This window comes from Chanodichthys erythropterus, chromosome 9, assembly GCF_024489055.1.
Source record: "Chanodichthys erythropterus isolate Z2021 chromosome 9, ASM2448905v1, whole genome shotgun sequence".
Taxonomy (NCBI): domain Eukaryota; kingdom Metazoa; phylum Chordata; class Actinopteri; order Cypriniformes; family Xenocyprididae; genus Chanodichthys; species Chanodichthys erythropterus.
Window position 1 is genome coordinate 38,789,300 of NC_090229.1, and position 21,066 is coordinate 38,810,365.

The 21,066-nt window shown below is 39.0% G+C and overlaps 1 protein-coding gene across 5 annotated transcripts in view; it reads right to left on the reverse strand.

Moving 5' to 3' along the window:
* Positions 1–166: 166 nt before the first annotated feature.
* cdk11b (cyclin dependent kinase 11B) overlaps positions 167–21,066 on the reverse strand; it is a 29,700-nt gene continuing 8,800 nt past the window's right edge. For all 5 annotated transcript variants that reach the window (XM_067395556.1, XM_067395555.1, XM_067395554.1 and 2 more), the window contains 10 exons: positions 20,073–20,144; positions 19,767–19,966; positions 19,382–19,594; positions 19,098–19,203; positions 18,891–19,012; positions 18,679–18,786; positions 17,690–17,806; positions 13,588–13,736; positions 8,926–9,112; positions 167–1,794 (listed from right to left, as the gene is read on the reverse strand). In XM_067395556.1, the coding sequence (XP_067251657.1) occupies positions 1,702–1,794; positions 8,926–9,112; positions 13,588–13,736; positions 17,690–17,806; positions 18,679–18,786; positions 18,891–19,012; positions 19,098–19,203; positions 19,382–19,594; positions 19,767–19,966; positions 20,073–20,144 (1,367 nt within the window). In that variant the 3' untranslated portion in view covers positions 167–1,701. The remainder of the gene's footprint in view (positions 1,795–8,925; positions 9,113–13,587; positions 13,737–17,689; positions 17,807–18,678; positions 18,787–18,890; positions 19,013–19,097; positions 19,204–19,381; positions 19,595–19,766; positions 19,967–20,072; positions 20,145–21,066) is intronic.

Below are 21,066 nucleotides of genomic sequence, written 5' to 3' on the forward strand. Positions count from 1 at the left end.
TCCAGACCAGCGTCCTCTTATCCTTGTCACCTGACTGGAAGAGAATGTTCTGACATCACTCATCAGAAACAACGGGATCAGGGTTAAAGTTCACCACAGTACAGTGAAACATCACTCACTCGGGCACATATTCATGTCAGATCATATTGCTAAAAACTTTAATATCAGGGTTTTTACATGTTGTAAATACATTTCTTATTTTGCCAAATAAAACAATTTATTCTGTCATTTTAAGCCTTTAATCGATTCAGAATGACAAGTCATCGTTTGATGAAGGTTACGGTCCAAACATCTGAGAGCGCTTAACATGCTTACCTTCTTTGAAATCACAAGAAATTCATTTGAAAAATGTTCATGTATTTCTGTTGTCTCTCTTCAGCACTAAAGGTGACATGAACAAAACCTGACGATTCACACTATCCAGAGACATCAGAGATGTTCCAATGTTATGTAATTGTCATTTAAAAGATTTGCTGTATGTTGCAGTGTATCTGAACAACACGACTGCTCTCTCACCATACTCCCCTAGCACTTTCCTTTCATACACAAAATCATCAACTGTACAAAATATTGGTAGAAATCCAGTCTTGTTCCAGTTTCTGGTTTCAGTTCAGTTCTAATGCAAAGGGGGAATCTGATTTTAACTTATTCTGATTTTAATTCTCAACTTGTGTAAGATGCCACCCATCAGCAGACTGGCTCACATTATATACTGCAGAGCATTTATTTAGTTTCTTGAAGACATGGCAGCGATTTAAAGAGTGGAAAAGCTAGTGGAAAACAAACGGTCATGAGGGTAGACGGCTCACTCCTGAAATCCCCTTTTACAGCTGGAAACAAACGATTAGAGACCTTATATAATGAGAGGAGCAAGTGGGGATTTAACTTCAGAAAAATGACTTGGAGATTTTCTCTTCTGAAGGGTTAGTTCATACAACAGAATACTTTCATATTGTTCCAATAAGACACTCTTTGCAGAAAACAAAAGGATTTGTGAAGAATATGCTGGCTGCTCTTCAATACACTGAAAGTGAAGGTCTGTCAAGCTCCAAGATGACAAAAAAAAGAAAGAACCACAAGTGTTTCAAACCCAAGTAAAACATAAAAGTAGACCATGTGACTCAAGTGCTACTGTATATTCAGTCTTCTGAAGTCATATGGGAGTTTAAGACCAAAATTGACATAATTCTCTGGAAATGACTTCATGTGTGCATGCAGCACATGAATATGCTATTATGCCTTCATATATAGAACATTTTAGGGATTCCATCATGGGCTGGAAGGTGTGCGTTCAAACCGCTGAATGCACAATCAGTTCCAGCCAATCAGAATCGGGTATTCAGACAGATCATGTTTTTAAAACAGATTTATTTAATATTCATGTGACGTCACAAAAATTAGTTTTCGATCCTACTCCTTAACTACAATTGCAGACAAAAATAAAAGAGGTCTGAAAATGCTCTGCTTGTTTTCAAACTGGACAAAAGAGCGAGAAAACCAAGCAAAGACAAACCAACACATTATATTTCAGATGAACATGAGGAATTTAAAGCACTAGAACTTCACGGAGGTCCTTGGCGCCTGTAAAAAACGGTTCCCCAGAGTCTGTGTGTGTGTCGGTGAAGTTCAGTGAACTGCTCTCAAAATGAGTCTCAGCGTCATGTCAGACGTGTTCAGAGAAGGCCAGCTGGCTGCTTGAGCTCAGAACTTCAGGCTGAATCCTGGACCGGCTTTGGAGGCGCCCTGGTTAGCGCTGGTCAAGTGGAAACCAGTATCTTTAAGATCATCATCACCCTGAAGAGCACAACAGAAGAGATGAGAATGAGAAACAATAACCAGGAATTTTAGAAAGACAGACGACATAAAAAGACAGTGATTTACTAAACAGTATTATCTAACAGAGACAGAACTGAGATTCAAAACAGTTTTAAAGGGTTATTCACCCTTCATGTTCCAAACCTTTAAGACTTCAGTTCACCTTTGAAACACAAATGAGGATATTTTAATGAAATCTGAGAGACTTCTGTCCCTCCACTGACAGTGTACGCAACTTCCACTCTGACTCTTAAGATCATAAAGAGATCGTAAAACTAATCCATATGAATCGAGCAGTTTAGTCCAAATTTTCTGAAGACACACGATCACTTTATATGATAAACAGATTTTATTCACATAAAAACACTCATCAACTCACACATCAGTTATGGTAAACAGAAACACAAGCATACTTGCTTGACGTGCGAGAGACAATGAGGTTCATTCTCGTGTTACGAATCACGTTTGAGCTTCAGAATGAACCAATGAGGTTCGTTCTTGTGTTACGCAGCACGTTTGAGCTTCAGAATGAACCAATGAGATTCATTCTCTTGTTACGCAGCACTTTTGAGCTTCAGCAAGAACCAATGAGATTCATTCTCGTGTTACGCAGCACGTTTGAGCTTCAGCAAGAACCAATGAGGTTCATTCTCGTGTTACGCAGCACGTTTGAGCTTCAGCAAGAACCAATGAGGTTCATTCTCGTGTTACGCAGCACGTTTGAGCTTCAGAATGAACCAATGAGATTCATTCTCTTGTTACGCAGCACTTTTGAGCTTCAGCGAGAACCAATGAGGTTCATTCTCGTGTTAGGCAGCACTTTTGAGCTTCAGCGAGAACCAATGAGGCTCATTCTCGTGTTACGCAGCACGTTTGAGCTTCAGCGAGAACCAATGAGGTTCATTCTCGTGTTACGCAGCACGTTTGAGCTTCAGAATGAACCAATGAGATTCATTCTCTTGTTACGCAGCACTTTTGAGCTTCAGCGAGAACCAATGAGGTTCATTCTCGTGTTACGCAGCACGTTTGAGCTTCAGCGAGAACCAATGAGGTTCATTCTGGTGTTACGCAGCACGTTTGAGCTTCAGCGAGAACCAATGAGGTTCATTCTGGTGTTACGCAGCACGTTTGAGCTTCAGCGAGAACCAATGAGGTTCATTCTGGTGTTACGCAGCATGTTTGAGCTTCAGAATGAACCAATGAGATTCATTCTCGTGTTACGCAGCACTTTTGAGCTTCAGCGAGAACCAATGAGGTTCATTCTCGTGTTACGCAGCACGTTTGAGCTTTTGCAAGAACCAATGAGGTTCATTCTCGTGTTACGCAGCACGTTTGAGCTTCAGCAAGAACCAATGAGGTTCATTCTCGTGTTACGCAGCACGTTTGAGCTTCAGCAAGAACCAATGAGGTTCATTCTCGTGTTACGCAGCACGTTTGAGCTTCAGCGAGAACCAATGAGGTTCATTCTCGTGTTACGCAGCATGTTTGAGCTTCAGCGAGAACCAATGAGGTTCATTCTCGTGTTACGCAGCACGTTTGAGCTTCAGCAAGAACCAATGAGGTTCATTCTCGTGTTACGCAGCACGTTTGAGCTTCAGCAAGAACCAATGAGGTTCATTCTCGTGTTACGCAGCACGTTTGAGCTTCAGCGAGAACCAATGAGGTTCATTCTCGTGTTACGCAGCACGTTTGAGCTTCAGCAAGAACCAATGAGGTTCATTCTCGTGTTACGCAGCACGTTTGAGCTTCAGCAAGAACCAATGAGGTTCATTCTCGTGTTACGCAGCACGTTTGAGCTTCAGCAAGAACCAATGAGGTTCATTCTCGTGTTACGCAGCATGTTTGAGCTTCAGCGAGAACCAATGAGGTTCATTCTCGTGTTACGCAGCACGTTTGAGCTTCACAAGAACCAATGAGGTTCATTCTCGTGTTACGCAGCACGTTTGAGCTTCAGCAAGAACCAATGAGGTTCATTCTCGTGTTACGCAGCACGTTTGAGCTTCAGCAAGAACCAATGAGGTTCATTCTCGTGTTACGCAGCACGTTTGAGCTTCAGCGAGAACCAATGAGGTTCATTCTCGTGTTACGCAGCATGTTTGAGCTTCAGCGAGAACCAATGAGGTTCATTCTCGTGTTACGCAGCACGTTTGAGCTTCAGCAAGAACCAATGAGGTTCATTCTCGTGTTACGCAGCACGTTTGAGCTTCAGCGAGAACCAATGAGGTTCATTCTCGTGTTACGCAGCACGTTTGAGCTTCAGCGAGAACCAATGAGGTTCATTCTCGTGTTACGCAGCACGTTTGAGCTTCAGCGAGAACCAATGAGGTTCATTCTCGTGTTACGCAGCACGTTTGATCTTCAGCAAGAACCAATGAGGTTCATTCTCGTGTTACGCAGCACGTTTGATCTTCAGCAAGAACCAATGAGGTTCATTCTCGTGTTACGCAGCACGTTTGAGCTTCAGCAAGAACCAATGAGGTTCATTCTCGTGTTACGCAGCACGTTTGAGCTTCAGCAAGAACCAATGAGGTTCATTCTCGTGTTACGCAGCACGTTTGAGCTTCAGCGAGAACCAATGAGGTTCATTCTCGTGTTACGCAGCACGTTTGAGCTTCAGCAAGAACCAATGAGGTTCATTCTCGTGTTACGCAGCAAGTTTGAGCTTCAGCAAGAACCAATGAGGTTCATTCTCGTGTTACGCAGCACGTTTGAGCTTCAGCAAGAACCAATGAGGTTCATTCTCGTGTTACGCAGCACGTTTGATCTTCAGCAAGAACCAATGAGGTTCATTCTCGTGTTACGCAGCACGTTTGAGCTTCAGCAAGAACCAATGAGGTTCATTCTCGTGTTACGCAGCACGTTTGAGCTTCAGCAAGAACCAATGAGGTTCATTCTCGTGTTACGCAGCACGTTTGATCTTCAGCAAGAACCAATGAGGTTCATTCTGGTGTTACGCAGCACGTTTGAGCTTCAGCAAGAACCAATGAGGTTCATTCTCGTGTTACGCAGCATGTTTGAGCTTCAGGAAGAACCAATGAGGTTCATTCTCGTGTTACGCAGCACGTTTGAGCTTCAGCAAGAACCAATGAGGTTCATTCTCGTGTTACGCAGCACGTTTGAGCTTCAGCAAGAACCAATGAGGTTCATTCTCTTGTTACGCAGCACGTTTGAGCTTCAGCAAGAACCAATGAGGTTCATTCTCGTGTTACGCAGCACGTTTGAGCTTCAGCAAGAACCAATGAGGTTCATTCTCGTGTTACGCAGCACGTTTGAGCTTCAGCAAGAACCAATGAGGTTCATTCTCGTGTTACGCAGCATGTTTGAGCTTCAGCAAGAACCAATGAGGTTCATTCTCGTGTTACGCAGCACGTTTGAGCTTCAGCAAGAACCAATGAGGTTCATTCTCGTGTTACGCAGCACGTTTGAGCTTCAGCAAGAACCAATGAGGTTCATTCTCGTGTTACGCAGCACGTTTGAGCTTCAGCAAGAACCAATGAGGTTCATTCTCGTGTTACGCAGCACGTTTGAGCTTCAGCAAGAACCAATGAGGTTCATTCTCGTGTTACGCAGCACGTTTGAGCTTCAGCAAGAACCAATGAGGTTCATTCTCGTGTTACGCAGCACGTTTGAGCTTCACAAGAACCAATGAGGTTCATTCTCGTGTTACGCAGCACGTTTGAGCTTTTGCAAGAACCAATGAGGTTCATTCTCGTGTTACGCAGCACGTTTGATCTTCAGCAAGAACCAATGAGGTTCATTCTCGTGTTACGCATCACGTTTGAGCTTCAGCAAGAACCAATGAGGTTCATTCTCGTGTTACGCAGCACGTTTGAGCTTCAGCAAGAACCAATGAGGTTCATTCTCGTGTTACGCAGCACGTTTGATCTTCAGCAAGAACCAATGAGGTTCATTCTCGTGTTACGCAGCACGTTTGAGCTTCAGCAAGAACCAATGAGGTTCATTCTCGTGTTACGCAGCATGTTTGAGCTTCAGCAAGAACCAATGAGGTTCATTCTGGTGTTACGCAGCACGTTTGAGCTTCAGCAAGAACCAATGAGGTTCATTCTCGTGTTACGCAGCACGTTTGAGCTTCAGCAAGAACCAATGAGGTTCATTCTCGTGTTACGCAGCATGTTTGAGCTTCAGCAAGAACCAATGAGGTTCATTCTGGTGTTACGCAGCACGTTTGAGCTTCACAAGAACCAATGAGGTTCATTCTCGTGTTACGCAGCACGTTTGAGCTTTTGCAAGAACCAATGAGGTTCATTCTCGTGTTACGCAGCACGTTTGATCTTCAGCAAGAACCAATGAGGTTCATTCTCGTGTTACGCAGCATGTTTGATCTTCAGCAAGAACCAATGAGGTTCATTCTCGTGTTACGCAGCACGTTTGATCTTCAGCAAGAACCAATGAGGTTCATTCTCGTGTTACGCAGCATGTTTGAGCTTCAGCAAGAACCAATGAGGTTCATTCTGGTGTTACGCAGCACGTTTGAGCTTCAGCAAGAACCAATGAGGTTCATTCTCGTGTTACGCAGCACGTTTGAGCTTCAGCAAGAACCAATGAGGTTCATTCTGGTGTTACGCAGCACGTTTGAGCTTCTGCAAGAACCAATGAGGTTCATTCTCTTGTTACGCAGCACGTTTGAGCTTCTGCAAGAACCAATGAGGTTCATTCTCTTGTTACGCAGCACGTTTGAGCTTCTGCAAGAACCAATGAGGTTCATTCTCTTGTTACGCAGCACGTTTGAGCTTCTGCAAGAACCAATGAGGTTCATTCTCTTGTTACGCATCACGTTTGAGCTTCTGCAAGAACCAATGAGGTTCATTCGCTGATCAATGTTTATATGTGATCATCATATAAAAGTGATCGAATCTCATCAGAAAATTCTGACTAAACCGCTCAATTCATAAGGATTAGTTTTACGATCTTTTAAGAACTTTTTGTCAAAGTGGTAGTTGCGTAGCTGTTAATGGAGGAACAGAAACCTCTCAGATTTCATACAAATTTCTTCATTTGTGTTTTGAACATTGAAACAACATGAGGGAGAGCAAATGGTTTTTCATTTTTGGATAAACTAACTCCAAGTAAAAGCTTCAGGTGTTGAATGAATATGTGTTCACAACCCATATTTCTGCTGTAATGATTTTTTTTTTTAGTGCAACAGGATATTCAATGACAAAAATCTTGGGATGGGATGCGTTATGTCAGTTCTTGGTTCTTATAGCATTATATTTGCAGGGTTTCTGCAGGTTTCATCTAATTTAATGCTTTTTAATGCGATTTTTTATTTTTTAATGCCATATATATATATATATATTTATATTTATATTTATATATATATATATTTATATTTATATTTATATTTATATATATATATATTTATATTTATATTTATATATATATATATATATATATATATATATATATATATTTTCCTAAATGTCACATTCTGCCGTGTCAGCCCTTTACATTAGTTTGCTTCTCTGCTGCTACCCTTTTTGCTCACATAATATATTTTAATACAGCCAAAGTCCAAATAAAATTGTTCCATCTATATATTTTTATGGTTTTGTTGTCAGACAATATGAAATGATGAAGACTTCATACAGGGCTCGACATTAAGCCTCGTCGTTTTCTTGTACGAGCAAAATAGTTGCTTGTACGAAAAAAAAAAAGATTTATTTTTGTGGTGTAAATATAAATTTAAAATTTCTGAAGCAATATCCTTTCAGAATATTGCAGCTTTGACATATTTAAATCTGCATACTTATATACTGATACTGATATATTTGTGAAGGAATGTTACCAATCAAATTAAATCATTTACAAATTTACAATAAAAAAAAAAAAAAAAAAGTCCGGTCTAAACTAGTCTTTATAATATAAACACTGATTGTAAGTGTACCATAATGATTCAGGGTAAGACAAAAACACGGTTTGGAAAATGGATTCATGTTGTCATTATATCATTTTTGTACATTTTGAACAACAACAAAAAAAGTTACGGACAGCAGCTTTAAATAATGTTATGAGATTGTTAGAAATGTTGGGGGAAATTTAATTAAACCACCAGCAGGTGGTGGCAAGTAACCGTCTTAATAAGTGAGTCATTCATTCAAACGATTCATTCCGATGGCTGATTCATTCAAGAATGGGGCATACGCATTTTTTTTTTGTGCATACGCAGAATCTAGCTTTTGCGCGTACGTACACTTAGGATATCTACGGAAAGTTTTATAAATGAGGCCCCAAGTCAACAAGTATATTCATCAGGCTTTCTTGGAGAAAAGTCGCAAAAGGAATCTAAAAATGGCACCAAGTTGATGCAGCCTTCCGTCTCCAGGTCCCAGCCCGCCTCTGTCCAAAACGGCATTACAGCAATTTGCCACCGGCCGTAGGAAATTAGCAAACTGGTTGTGTGCGTATCACACCAATGTACATATTTTACGACAACAAATCAAAGTTATTAATTATGAAGGCTATGTTCAGTATAAACTGGTGGTGTTATTTTTCTTCAAAACTATCTAAAAAAAATTAATGCCTGCAGACATAAAATTTAATGCTTTTTAATGCCATTTAAGGCCTTAATTTTCGCAAAATCCCTTTAATGACTTTTATTGCTGATTTGGTATATAGCACAATCACCTGTAAATATTGTTTTTTAATTGGTTGTCTCGAATTGATAGCATACATGATTAGAAGAAACCTAAAACGCTTTATACCCTGCATATATTTACCTCTGACACATCGGTTTGATACTGTAAATCAGGTTTGATGTTGCACTATCACCAAACAGCACAGTACAGTCTGATTTAGATGATGGTTTGCTTCTTTATCGGTTCCTGGGTTGAGTGATTCGCTCATGGTAAAGACAAATCTGTGTCTTGAATTCGTGTCGTGTTTGACCATCACTAAATTTTTGCCATAAAATGTATTTATTATACATTTTTCACAGGATGAATTTTGAATGTTTAAGCTTTCGAATGATACATAATTCGTGGTGATTACTAAAATATGTGCAATAAAAAAAAAAGTGTGCTACCAGCTGACATTAGCAGGTTAAGAAAGGCAACAGAGCTTGATGTTGATGTGAAAGAGTTTCAGTACCATCTGGCTGAACTGTCCTCCCTCCGGCGCTCGCGGGCTGGTCCCTCTCTTCACCCGCTGCTGTTCGCTCTTGGCCGGCCAGGTGGGGAACATGGAGGGCTCGATGGGAAGCGGCGTCTCCCGGAAATACTCGTGTTTGAGTGCCTCGTCAGCGCTGATCCGCTTGGCAGGGCAGTACGTCAGAAACCTGAGATGGACGGCAAGCAGACTGGTCAGGAAAAGTACTGTAATGTCAAGAGCAGCTGATGTGAACGCTGCTGCCGTCTTCTTGCATCAAAAGTGCAAAGCGCAACTTCCCTTTCATACAGACTTTAAATGTTGTTAGTTTGGCATCTCAAAGAATGAGTGGCGTGTTTTGAAGCCCCTGTCAAAGGTCTGCTCTTGATCTTAATGGAAACTAAGCAAAAGATAACAGCTGCATCCCAAATCAGAGGCTGCATCCTTCGAAGTCAAAACAGAGCGTTGTGAAATGGGATATTCAAGTAAGTTGAAACCCAATATTCCCATGGTGTATTCTGCCAATTTCTCTCAAAACAATCCTGTTATGATATGCGCACAATGAAGCTTGGGATAGTCTGGTTCTATCTCGCTCTGTCCTTCATGACCCAGGAAACAAAGGACGCATTTCGTTGTCGCATAAAATGAGCCTTCAAAATGGGATGGCCTTTGTTGCGCCGCTGTGTTGCATTCGGCCTTTGAAGGGTTCAGCCTCTCTAATGAGACACAGCTAATGAATGACTTTGGCATCAAAACAGAAACACTTCACATTACATAACGCTTGAGTTCAAAAACAAACACTCCGACAGAATAAATCTGACCCAACGAGGCACTGTGATCACAGTGTTTAAGCCTGTGATCACAACTGTCCTTCCTCTTTCTTCTCATTTCCTCTGCTGCTCTCGCTCTCATATGATCGTGGTATTTTCAGCCCGGCTGTGATGGGGCTTTCAGGTGAGACGTGACCTTTCAGAGCCGTCTGAGAGCCGCTGATTGACTTCCTCAAACTATGCAAACAAGAACCCCTTGAGAGATTTCAGCTGGAGAAATAAATCGATCTGAAAACATCTCGCAGCAGATCGATGGCTGTTTATTCAGTCGCACGGCTGCTAATGTTCAACAGGCTCAATGACAAGGTTCATAAATATCCAGAAATGCTTCAAGGAACAAGACAAATGAAGTTCAACACATGATATTTTATATAACAGCATTATATAAAAGTCATTATCTTATCTGGTGGCTAACCCTCATAAAAGACAGCGACGCATATGGTCTACTTGACAACACCTTCAAACACATTTATAATGCATAACTGTTCTGAGCCGTTTGTTTTTAAGTGTCTCATAATGTGAAGCAGCTGTTTCTGCACTGATGCACTTCAACAAAACAATAGCAACAAAAACAGAGCGTTCTGTTTCTCCGTCTGCGCTGGGCTCAATAATGGGAGTTTCAGGCCATTTTAACAGGCCTTTCAGTCCAGTGTTGAACGTTTTATATTCATTAGTAGGAAAGAATATGCCACCGCTACGTTTACATTACGCCTCCATTGTCGTTTTGCTTTGTATTTAAATAAAAAACATTTAATTCAGTTGAATAACGGTCGCCGCCGCTCCATATTCACAGAGTACGCACGATCGTGAAAGTAAACGCGAGCACGCATTTTGAAAGCGGCTCCCTGATGAATGCAAATATCTCTCAATATGAAAGCTATTTTAGGCTGGGCTGTGTAGCTGTAACCATCTCTTAGCTCTGTATCAAAGAAAAATGTGGTCTTATTTGCACTTTGAATATTGAGAGTGCGATGGTTGCACTTAATGTAAAGTGTTACCATAAAAAAGAATAACAGTTTTCTCTTAATCTTATTAAGCACAAACAATAAGGTTTTTATTTGTAAACATTAGTTAATGCACTGTGAACTATCATGAACTAACAATGAATGACTATTTTTATTAACTAACATAAAGATGAATAAATACTGTAGCAAATATATTGCTCATTGTTAGTTGATGTTGGTTAATACATTAATGTTAATAAATGAGACCTTATTGTAAAGTGTTACCATTTTATTTATACTGTTTTTATTTCTATGATCAGCTTTTGGAAAGGAGTTCAGTTAGAAGGTCAAAGGTTGTAGAAGCTCATAAATCATGTACAGTAAGATCTGAAGAGACTGAAATCATACAGAAGAGAAGAATGAGTTAGTGGCAAAACCTTTTACAGTGCTTGAGTATTGTTGTCTTTTACTGCATATGATAATTCAACTGAAATGACATTCATTACAAGATGATTAGTTAAAACATTTCAAATACACCTGCAGAATATTTTTTCTCGTCTCATCTCGTGAACTCAATCTCGAATCTCGTCTCGTGAGATACCCGTCTCATCACACCCCTATTCATTAGTGTAAAAAAATAGTTTTTTCTGTAATAGAGGGTATGCATGTGACGTCACCATCGGCCAGAGTGACTGCAGTCACGCCCACTGAGTGGCAAAAAGAGCGGCAGCATTGGTTTTCAGCGTGAACACACAAAACACATCCAAAACAGGAAAGAGCTTTGTGATTGACTGTACAGATAGATTTGATGCAAAATCTGAGGTATATATTTAGAGACTTCTGAAAGCTACAGAAAAAAGAAGCAAATGGATCACTGCAATTCACAGAAACAGCAGAGAAACACGTTTTAAAATTATCATTTTGTGTCAAATTGTTGGATTTTGGGGTAAAATCATACAGTATATATTGTGTTGACAACTCATTTAAATATTTTCCATCTTATATTCTGCATAATTGGGTGTTTTAAATAAACACTGACAAAAACTATACAAGTTTTAGGACTGGATGATATATATATATAACATTGATATAAGTGATTACTCTGATTTAGACCTATATTGTATTTATATAAAGTGTTCACAGGTGGGAAAGTGGCGTTAACCGAAAATTTTCCGTCATTGACTGACTGAATTTTTTTTGCATTGACAGAAAAATCTGAAAGCCATCCATCATTTTGACAGATTACACTGAGGCTGATGTAATTCCCACCCCTGCCCAGTAGGTGGCGAGTGCGTTCCAGTGTGGCAGCAGAGCGTGAGTTAATAATAAAATAAAATATTAGAATAATATAATAAATTAAAAAATGATGCGTTTGATTACACACAGGCGAGCACCCAATTTAAGTCCATTTTATAATAATAAAGTTATAATTACTTACAAAATAAAGTTTTGTTGCTGACTACCAAGTCTACGGTCAACGAATGGCTTTTCTGAGATATAATATTACGTGACATTGTTTGCAACACTGATTGAACTGATTAAGACGTGATACAGATCTCGGTAAGCTACTGTAACATTTTCTGATGTTCATTCATGTTTATTTCGTACTGTAAAGCAGTAAAGAGGAAGAGATGATCGCGCTCACTCACGATCTGCGACAACTGATCAACATGAAAACTGAAAAATGTCTTTGTTCACACAGTCTTTGTTCAACTTTCTTTTCATAATATAAATAAATGCATAGCCTAGGCCCATTTGCTTATCCTGTAAGTTCATGAATAAAAATGAAAATGTGGATGAAAAAATAAACTATTAAACGTCTTATTAAAATCTAAACATTAAAAATGATGGGGAATTTTTACTATCCTGACAGTGCAAAAGTCTAACATGACCTCTGCCTAACTTTAAAGTTTTTAATATATTTTTATATTGTACTAATTACTTTTATATTGTAATCTCCAAATGAATGTAGAAACAACAAAGATAGTATATTTGAAACATGTAGGAAATGTATAGAAATTGAATAAAGTTGTCAAACACTACACAGTCTTCACTGAATAAATTATAAATGAAATATAGATTAAACCTTATTAAAGCTACAAAAGTTATTCAGTCAAGAGCAGTGAGTGATTTTCTCTTTGTTTTTTGTTCTTTGATTAACATTAATAACAGACATCACAGCAGCAGGTTTATTAGGCTGCTGTCACTTTAAGAGCTGACGCACATCTGATGTCCTCACAACTCTGAACTCTATGGTCATTTAAGACTGTGCTAATGATGATACTCAACAAAGCATAATTTTCTGTGTTTTTGTCCATTCAAGTGTGAAAGATCTGTCTGTGCGCGAGTTGTTTGTGTCACACAGACAGGAGATTCAAGGACAGATGCGTGCCAGTACAGATTTAAGTTTGCATCTTATTGCACTTGAATGAATGATAGAGGCATCATCATATACTGTAGCGCAGCCAAAGGATGACAGAAAAACAGATGCTGCGTTAAAACGAAAAAAAAAAACTAATTTTGACCCCTACTTTCCAGTGATCGTTTGATTTTCTGTAATGTTATATCAAGTGTCTTTAACTATGTACTAGCATTTAAATTGTACTTTTATTTAAAAAAAAAAAAACTGCACGTAATTACAGCTGTAATTAACTTCTGTAATGACGACTATTACACCGACTATTAACCCACCCTACCCATACCACCAAACCTGTCCTAACCTCACCTTACATCAAGCACACAGAACCTAACTATTATTATTATTAATTTCTTTTTGATGAAAGTCCAAGTAGTTAAAGACACCCAACATAAAGTGTGACCAATAATTCTAGTAAATATAAATTCACATTATTCCTTCTTCTGCTCTAAACTAGTGTGCCGTGAGCTCTTACTTGTTCATGAGGTCGAAGCCCTGGTCGGACAGCAGTGCTCCGAAGCGCTTGCGCAGGTTGTTGTAGGGATATTCTGTGAAAGTCATCTTCTTCACTGCAGGAAGTTCGCTGTATCCCGGCCAGATCTTCTCACTGGGGGAGCCCAGGTCCTGCAAACAGACGCTTCAGCTGTGAACATGTGCTGCACTGCATTCAGTGGGCCTCAGTCACGAAACACCAGCAGAATGAATGTGTGTAAATCGTTCATAAAGCTGTTCCGACGTCAAGTTTCGGATTCATGGAAATGTTCGTAGTTTCATAATCTTAGTTGGAATGAAAGAAATTAACACCCGCTGAGACCATGTGTAACTGGTGTGTAAAACATTTAAATGTTCTGTGTTCTTTTAGGCAAACTGATGACACTGCATTTTGATGCACTATTTACAATAATAATAATAATAATATTTCACGCATATCGTATGCCCCATCTTTTTTTTTTTTTTTGCTTGCTTAGAGTTGAAAAATGTTCAGCTTTGGATAAAATAGTGCTCGTCTCTGTCATGTTTTACCCAGTCGTCCAATCACAGTGGAGGGGGGGCGGGACAAATACAACACCGACCAATCATCCTCCTTGTTTGTGAACAATGAAGTTAATATTGCTGGAAGAGAGTATTAGTCTGAACTTGAGAAGGGAGTCCGGAAGATTCCACACACAAATTACTGAAATTCACTAACATACACACATTTAACTATGAAATCTAATGTTTACGAAGCCTTTGTGAATCCGGAGTCGAGTTTTCCGGAAGGTCCATTTTATGCACAAATTACTCCAATATAAATATTATATTATTATTTAAAATAAGAATAATGGGTTTAAAAATAAATATTTCATTTATTTTATAGTAAAAATAAAATAAAAATAAAATATAGTAAAAAAAATAATATTTACTCAAGTATTTACAAACGTTTCATGAATGAGGCCCAATGTTTAAAGTAGTGTTAATTTCATTAACGAAAACTATGATGAAAACTGTTGTTGACGAGCTTTTTTCCCATGACTTAAGACGAGATGATACCAAGTTCATTGAACGATAACTGTGACTATATATACACTATATTATAGTATATGTAAATCAAAAAAAAAAAAAAAAAGGTTAATAGTTCATTAGACAGAACTAGGTGCTGGCGTTCTCCACACTTTCAAAATAAAAGCCCTGGCAAGCAGAAAAACATATCAGCCGATGCCAATAATTATAAAATTATTGCTTCTCCTCAAACCACCAACAGAGCATAAAAAAATACCAAAAATAAAAATCTTTTTTAAAAACATCAAGTAAAACGCTGCGTTTATATAGAACTGTTTCTTTACGCACACATCAAACTTCAGTTGAACAACAGTGAACTGCGGTCAGATGAGATGTTGTGAGGCTATGTCGGTAAAACTCGGAAAAATTAACATGACTGTCCAATCAGCATTATACTGTGCTCGTGGAGCGCACTCAAGAATTGCATGCCGGCGCGCTGCATAATTACTTTATTATAGCTTGAATAAAGCGCAAAAGAAACTACGAGCAATGATGGTCGTTGTTCTGTTGTAAGTTAAATCGTGAAATTACCAAACATGCGATTAAAGCTGCCTCAAAACTGTGCATGCACTTATTTGTTGACATTGTTTTAAAATGTTATCCAATTTGTTGGCCTTAAAACATCTTAAAATGCACATATGTACACCAGGGAAACCTACATTTTCTCGGGGGAGCATGCCCCCGTACTCCCCTAGCAAACTACATTTTCTGACCTAGGTAATTATGAAACCCTGCGTACTGCCCCACTTATTCTATCTAATCAAATCTGAGGTAAACGTGTATTTCTACAAATATGCGCACTTTTGGACCTAAAGTTTGTATGTTGTATGCACTGTGATCAAAAAATAAATGGGGCCAAACGCGATTGAATGTAAAGGTTTGTGTCTCGTTATTCTATTAATAACTACCGATTGATTTTGCATTTCTATCAGAAATTAAGAATTATTAGTGTCATTGTAGATAGTGGTGCAAATATCTAAGCTATCTAATACTTAAAATCAAGACTAAATCAGAAGATTGTTTTTGTAAAAATGTTTCTGTAACAGCTGCCAAAAATAGTATACTATATAGCTCCACTGTGGTTTTTAACAAATTTTCACAAAAAAAAAAAAACCTTTTCAAAACATCTTGACCTCAAAACATCAAAACCTCTGTTTTTTTTTTTTTTTCACAAAATGAAGAGTTTATTTGCAAAAACAGATAACTCCATTTTTATGAATTCTCACAAATCATGTTTTTTTATTGTGCATTTCAAGTAATAACAATCAAACTGCAGTTGGGCTGTTTTGATTAAGAAATGATAACTCTAAAAAATACAGGTAAATTAAAAAAATAAAATTCATTGAAAGTATGTTTTATATATATATTAAAAGTTTGTTTTTTAGCAAAAGCAGATAACTCCAACAGTCGTTTTTTTGGCAAAAGCAGATAACTCCACATTTCATGTTTCATAGTTAAACAAAACCCAAGTAATTGCATTTAAAACACTCTCAAACACACATGTGCACACAAACGCACACACACACCCACCCACCCACGCGCGCGCGCACACACACACACACACACACACACACACACAAACAAACAGATCGGCACACACACACACACACACACGCTCTCTCTCTCTCAAACACACACACATACACACACACACATACACACACACACACACGCACACACACACACACACACACAGATCGGCACACAAGTACACACACACGCACTCATCCACACACGCACGTGCGCGCGCACACACAAACACACAAGCAAAAGGACAACCAATTTTTCAGCATGTAAGTCGTGTATGATGTACAAGGACTTACAGGAGTCGAAATCATAAATCCTCGATCACTTTTAGTGAGCTTTGATAAAACTTTCCTCAGCTAGCGCGTCTTTTTGAAGTGACTAGAAGCCTTGTCACCTGACCTGAATACTGCGCGCTGATTCGCTAAAACGGACTTATTGGTTTCTGTCTGTACACAAACAAGGGCGCTTGTCGGCTTCTGCTGTAAAACGTGAACTTGCGATGCCTGAAAGTGGGCAAAACCGGCTCTTCTGACAAAATGGATTTAGGGTACAGAACGTGCTATATATGGAGAATAATGCACAGCACTTAGTTCATTTTTTTTAAAAATGGCGTTTATCGGTTTTTGCAAATGAACTCTTCAAATGCACCCTGCATATATATATTATAAATATGCTTAACTGGCTGAAATCAGGGAAACTGTCAAGTGGGACGTCTTATGATTTGTGATGAGTTGTTAATCACGAAGGAGGAGAGGGACCAAGAGAGAGTGAGGACCTGGAGGCAACAGAGACGGAGAGAAGAAGATAGCCGGAGGAGGGAAGGAGATGGCAAAAAAGAGGTGATGAGGGTGAACACCAGACAGGGAAAAAAAGAAGGAAATATGATGACAATTATCTGGGTTAGACATGAGTCTTTATATGGCGATAAAACAAAGTTTTGTTGCGTTTTTTTTTTTTTTTTGAAGCGGGGATTGGGGGTGCGCCAACCCGGTTGGGACATAGAAGGGGGTTCGCAGGAAATGTTTGCACTAGTCGATACCACAGTCTTTACTGACATTGACTGAATGCAGAACTGGATTATGTCTGTTAAACTCATTACTTCATAATCTCTTTCAAATTACTTCACTTTCAGGATCAAGGATTCAAAAACTTACATTTTCCCTTGACAAAAATATTGCATTTTAGCTAATCCTAATCTGGGATTCTATACAAAAAAGAATATTTAAAGAGGGATTCAGCAGTTTTGTATTTGCAGCTATACTTAAATTGATACATTTCTGTTCCAACAACTATAAAAATATCTGTAAATGAATAACGCACTTTTGGAGTAATTATGATGTAAAAATAACCCCTGAAATATTCATGTACATGATTATCAACAACATTATATATAGTTTGAACGTCTTCAATACAATAAAGCAATTACAGATCGACATCAACACTGTAATGGTGTTTTGAAAAAAATCACTGGTTTAATCAACTGAAGTTATTCAGGATGTGATGAAACATACCTTGAAAATTTTGTTAATTTGATCAATCTCGGATTTGCCAGGGAATAAAGGTTTCTGCGTGAGCAGTTCTCCAAAGATACAGCCCACAGACCACATGTCCACGGCGGTGGAGTATTCCTGTAAACAGCAAGTAATAAAATGGTAATAAATAATCAAATTACGAGTGCTAGCACAAATGAAGACAACAGAACAAACATATAAAGGAAATAAACAATGCTTTTCCTGTTTTTCATGTAGGTTTAAACAGGAGATTTTCAGGTACAGAAATTGTAATATCTATAACTATATAAATATAGATACATAATATAACTATATAACTTTAGATTAAACTTTATTAATCACTCGAGAGCAGTTACAGATGCATAAATAATGTTTTGAAATGTTGAAAATATAAAATGTTAAATACTCTATATTTGAAATTATTTTAAAAATGAAAAGACACTTTAAACCTGAAATTGGGAAGGTCAAGTGACAGATGCTTGCCAAGGCTTGATGTGCACTTTTTTCCTCGGTTTTATAGGCAAAGTAAATTATTAATGAGTTTTGGGCATGTTAAGTTAGATTCACTTGCTTTATTCATTTTGTTCCTCTATGCGGTCACATTTAATGGTCGGTTTACGTCAGTTTGGGTAGCACACTGCCACCTAGCTGTGAATTCCAGAACAGCAGCGTGTCCAGTACCGAAATGAGTAAAATCATGATATTGTACTGCTTAAAATAAAATATATTCCAATATTCTTCCAGTACTAGAATACCGCCCATCCGTATTAATAACAAGGCTTTCTGAATTCTACATACAGCCCCTTTAAACACAATATTGTCCATCATCTACAGAAGTCATCACTTGTTTTTTATATACTGAGAAAAATATGGTTGGGACCCAATTCTTACTCTCTGTACACATATTAAATCATATTTAAAATGATTTTTTTGGGTTGTCCTGATCACTGGCTCTGTCCTGCAGATGTGTAATGATGATGTCCACTGACCTTTGCCCCCAGCAGCAGGTCAGGTGATCTGTACCACAGCGTGACCACCACAGGCGTGTAGGGCTTGAGCGGAGAGCCGTACTCTCTCGCCAAACCAAAGTCTCCAATCTACAAAACACATCCACATCTTAGTTAATCTTCTAAATAACACATTAATATTAATATCATTAACAGCACACTGATCAAACATGATGAGGTCACTGATGTCTGACCTTTAAAATGCCTTTGTGACTCAGCAGCAGGTTGGAGGTCTTCAGGTCCCGATGAAGGATCCAGTTGTCATGGAGATGACGGACACCTCTCAACAGCTGGATCATCAGTGTTTTGACCTCACCTGGACAGGAGACAAAAACATTCAGATGACCTCCTCATTATGTCAGCACAACATCATGAATTACTCAGTGTGGTTCACGTCATACCGGGCAGGAAGGGCTGTTTCATGGTCTCCATGAGACTCTTCAGATCATGTTCAACATAATTCATCACAATGTAGATTTTATCCATATTACTGCCCACGACGATCTCCTACAAGACAAGCACACGCGGGAGAGATTCAGCTACAGACCAAACACACTCACAGCTTCTCATGAACCACCAGTTCATTAATATTATTATACCAAAACTGGTGTAATAGTTTCACGTCACAGCAGATGTTAAGTGTGCATAATGACTCGATCGAGTGAAACGCAAACTGTTTTCTGACCCGGACAGTGACGATGTTGGGATGCTGGGCCTTCAGGATGGTGTTGATCTCTCGGAGGGAGGTGATGGGAAAGCCCTCCTTCTCTTTCTCCATCTTCAGTCTTTTCAGAGCCACAATTTCATCCGTCTTCTTGTCTTTGGCTCTGTAGACGACTCCGTAAGTGCCTTCCTCGATGCGGTTCAAACACTGGAACTCCTCCACGCTCCGACAGCCCTAAACCACACATACACACACACACACACACACACACACACACACACACACACACACACACACACACACACACACACACACACACACACACACACACACACACACACACACACACAGAAGGTCATGACTGTGCTCGAGTAACCATGCACCATGAAAACAGGCGTGTGTGTACCTGTAAAGCAGGCAGGTATTTGGGCAGCTCTTTCTTCAGCTCCACGGGTGAGATGGGAGGTGATTCGGGGACGTAGTTGTCTTCTGGAGTGGCTGAATGAGAGGGAGACTGTGGCGTGACGTCACCCGCCTCCTCGCCTTCCTCCGCCTCCTCTTCCTCAACGCTCGCCTCAGAGTCGTGATCAAACCGGGACTCTGGAACTGTCACAACAACACATTCACATCATAATAATGTAAGAGATAACTGAGAATGCTAAAATATCACCTCAATCCAATTAAATCAAAGTAATGCTGATGAAACGCTCACTCGGAGGAATGTGATTTCCATTCTCTCGGTCCTCTTCTTCCTCCTCTGTCTGTTCTTCATCGCTCAGGACACCTGAGAAATAAATGTACATACTGCAGGTCAACAGTTTTACAAATCATCTTGAAATGTACATAGTTTAATGTCTCAATGCACTTTTTTAATAATTATTTGGGGTCTTTTCTGCCCTCGTGTTGTTCACTTTGGTGCCATTTTTGCCCCAAGCCACATTAATTTCTGACCCTGATCTGCACTGATAAACAAATATAAACACTTGGATATAAAAAAGAAGAAATTGCATGATAATGATGGATCTATGTTTATGACCAAATGCCAAATTTACACTAAAGATTGCACAGAAGCACTTCTGAAGTCTTTAAACGATGATTAATGCTGCTCAGAGGTGGCATAAACATCTATACAGCAATGCTAATAGTATATGTTTATACTAGGGGCTAAAGTGGGTCAGAGCAGGCATAATTTAGTCTGGCTTTTATGCAACAGTATGTCTTCACACAGGATTTTGATTAGGCATAGAGCAGCCTTAAATCCGCTGTGTAAAGATTCTGTGTCTCACATTCTTTCTACAATGGAAATCAAATATCGTTCACATAGTTAATATCGTTCACTCGTAGTTTTAAGTCACATAAAAAGACACCCATAGAACTGCAAGATCAATTTTCCATCACAAATGAAGAAAAACAAAGAGACTTGTGACTTAATTTACTAAAACGGTGATATTAAAAGATCAAATTCAGTAAACAGTTTATTGATGAAGCATTCTACATAGAGGTGAGCAGATGAACCCAGAATATGTTTTCTTTATAATGGTTTTCTATGGAAAAGAAACTGTGCATTTGGTCTGTTAATATCATAATATGTCTTACTGCATCAGCACTTCGTATAAACCTAGTAAAAATGACTGGTGGGCAGCAGATTAAAGCCTTGTTTTGCTCTACTGGTGGGCGTTCCTATAAGTGTGTGATGTCACCTGAAA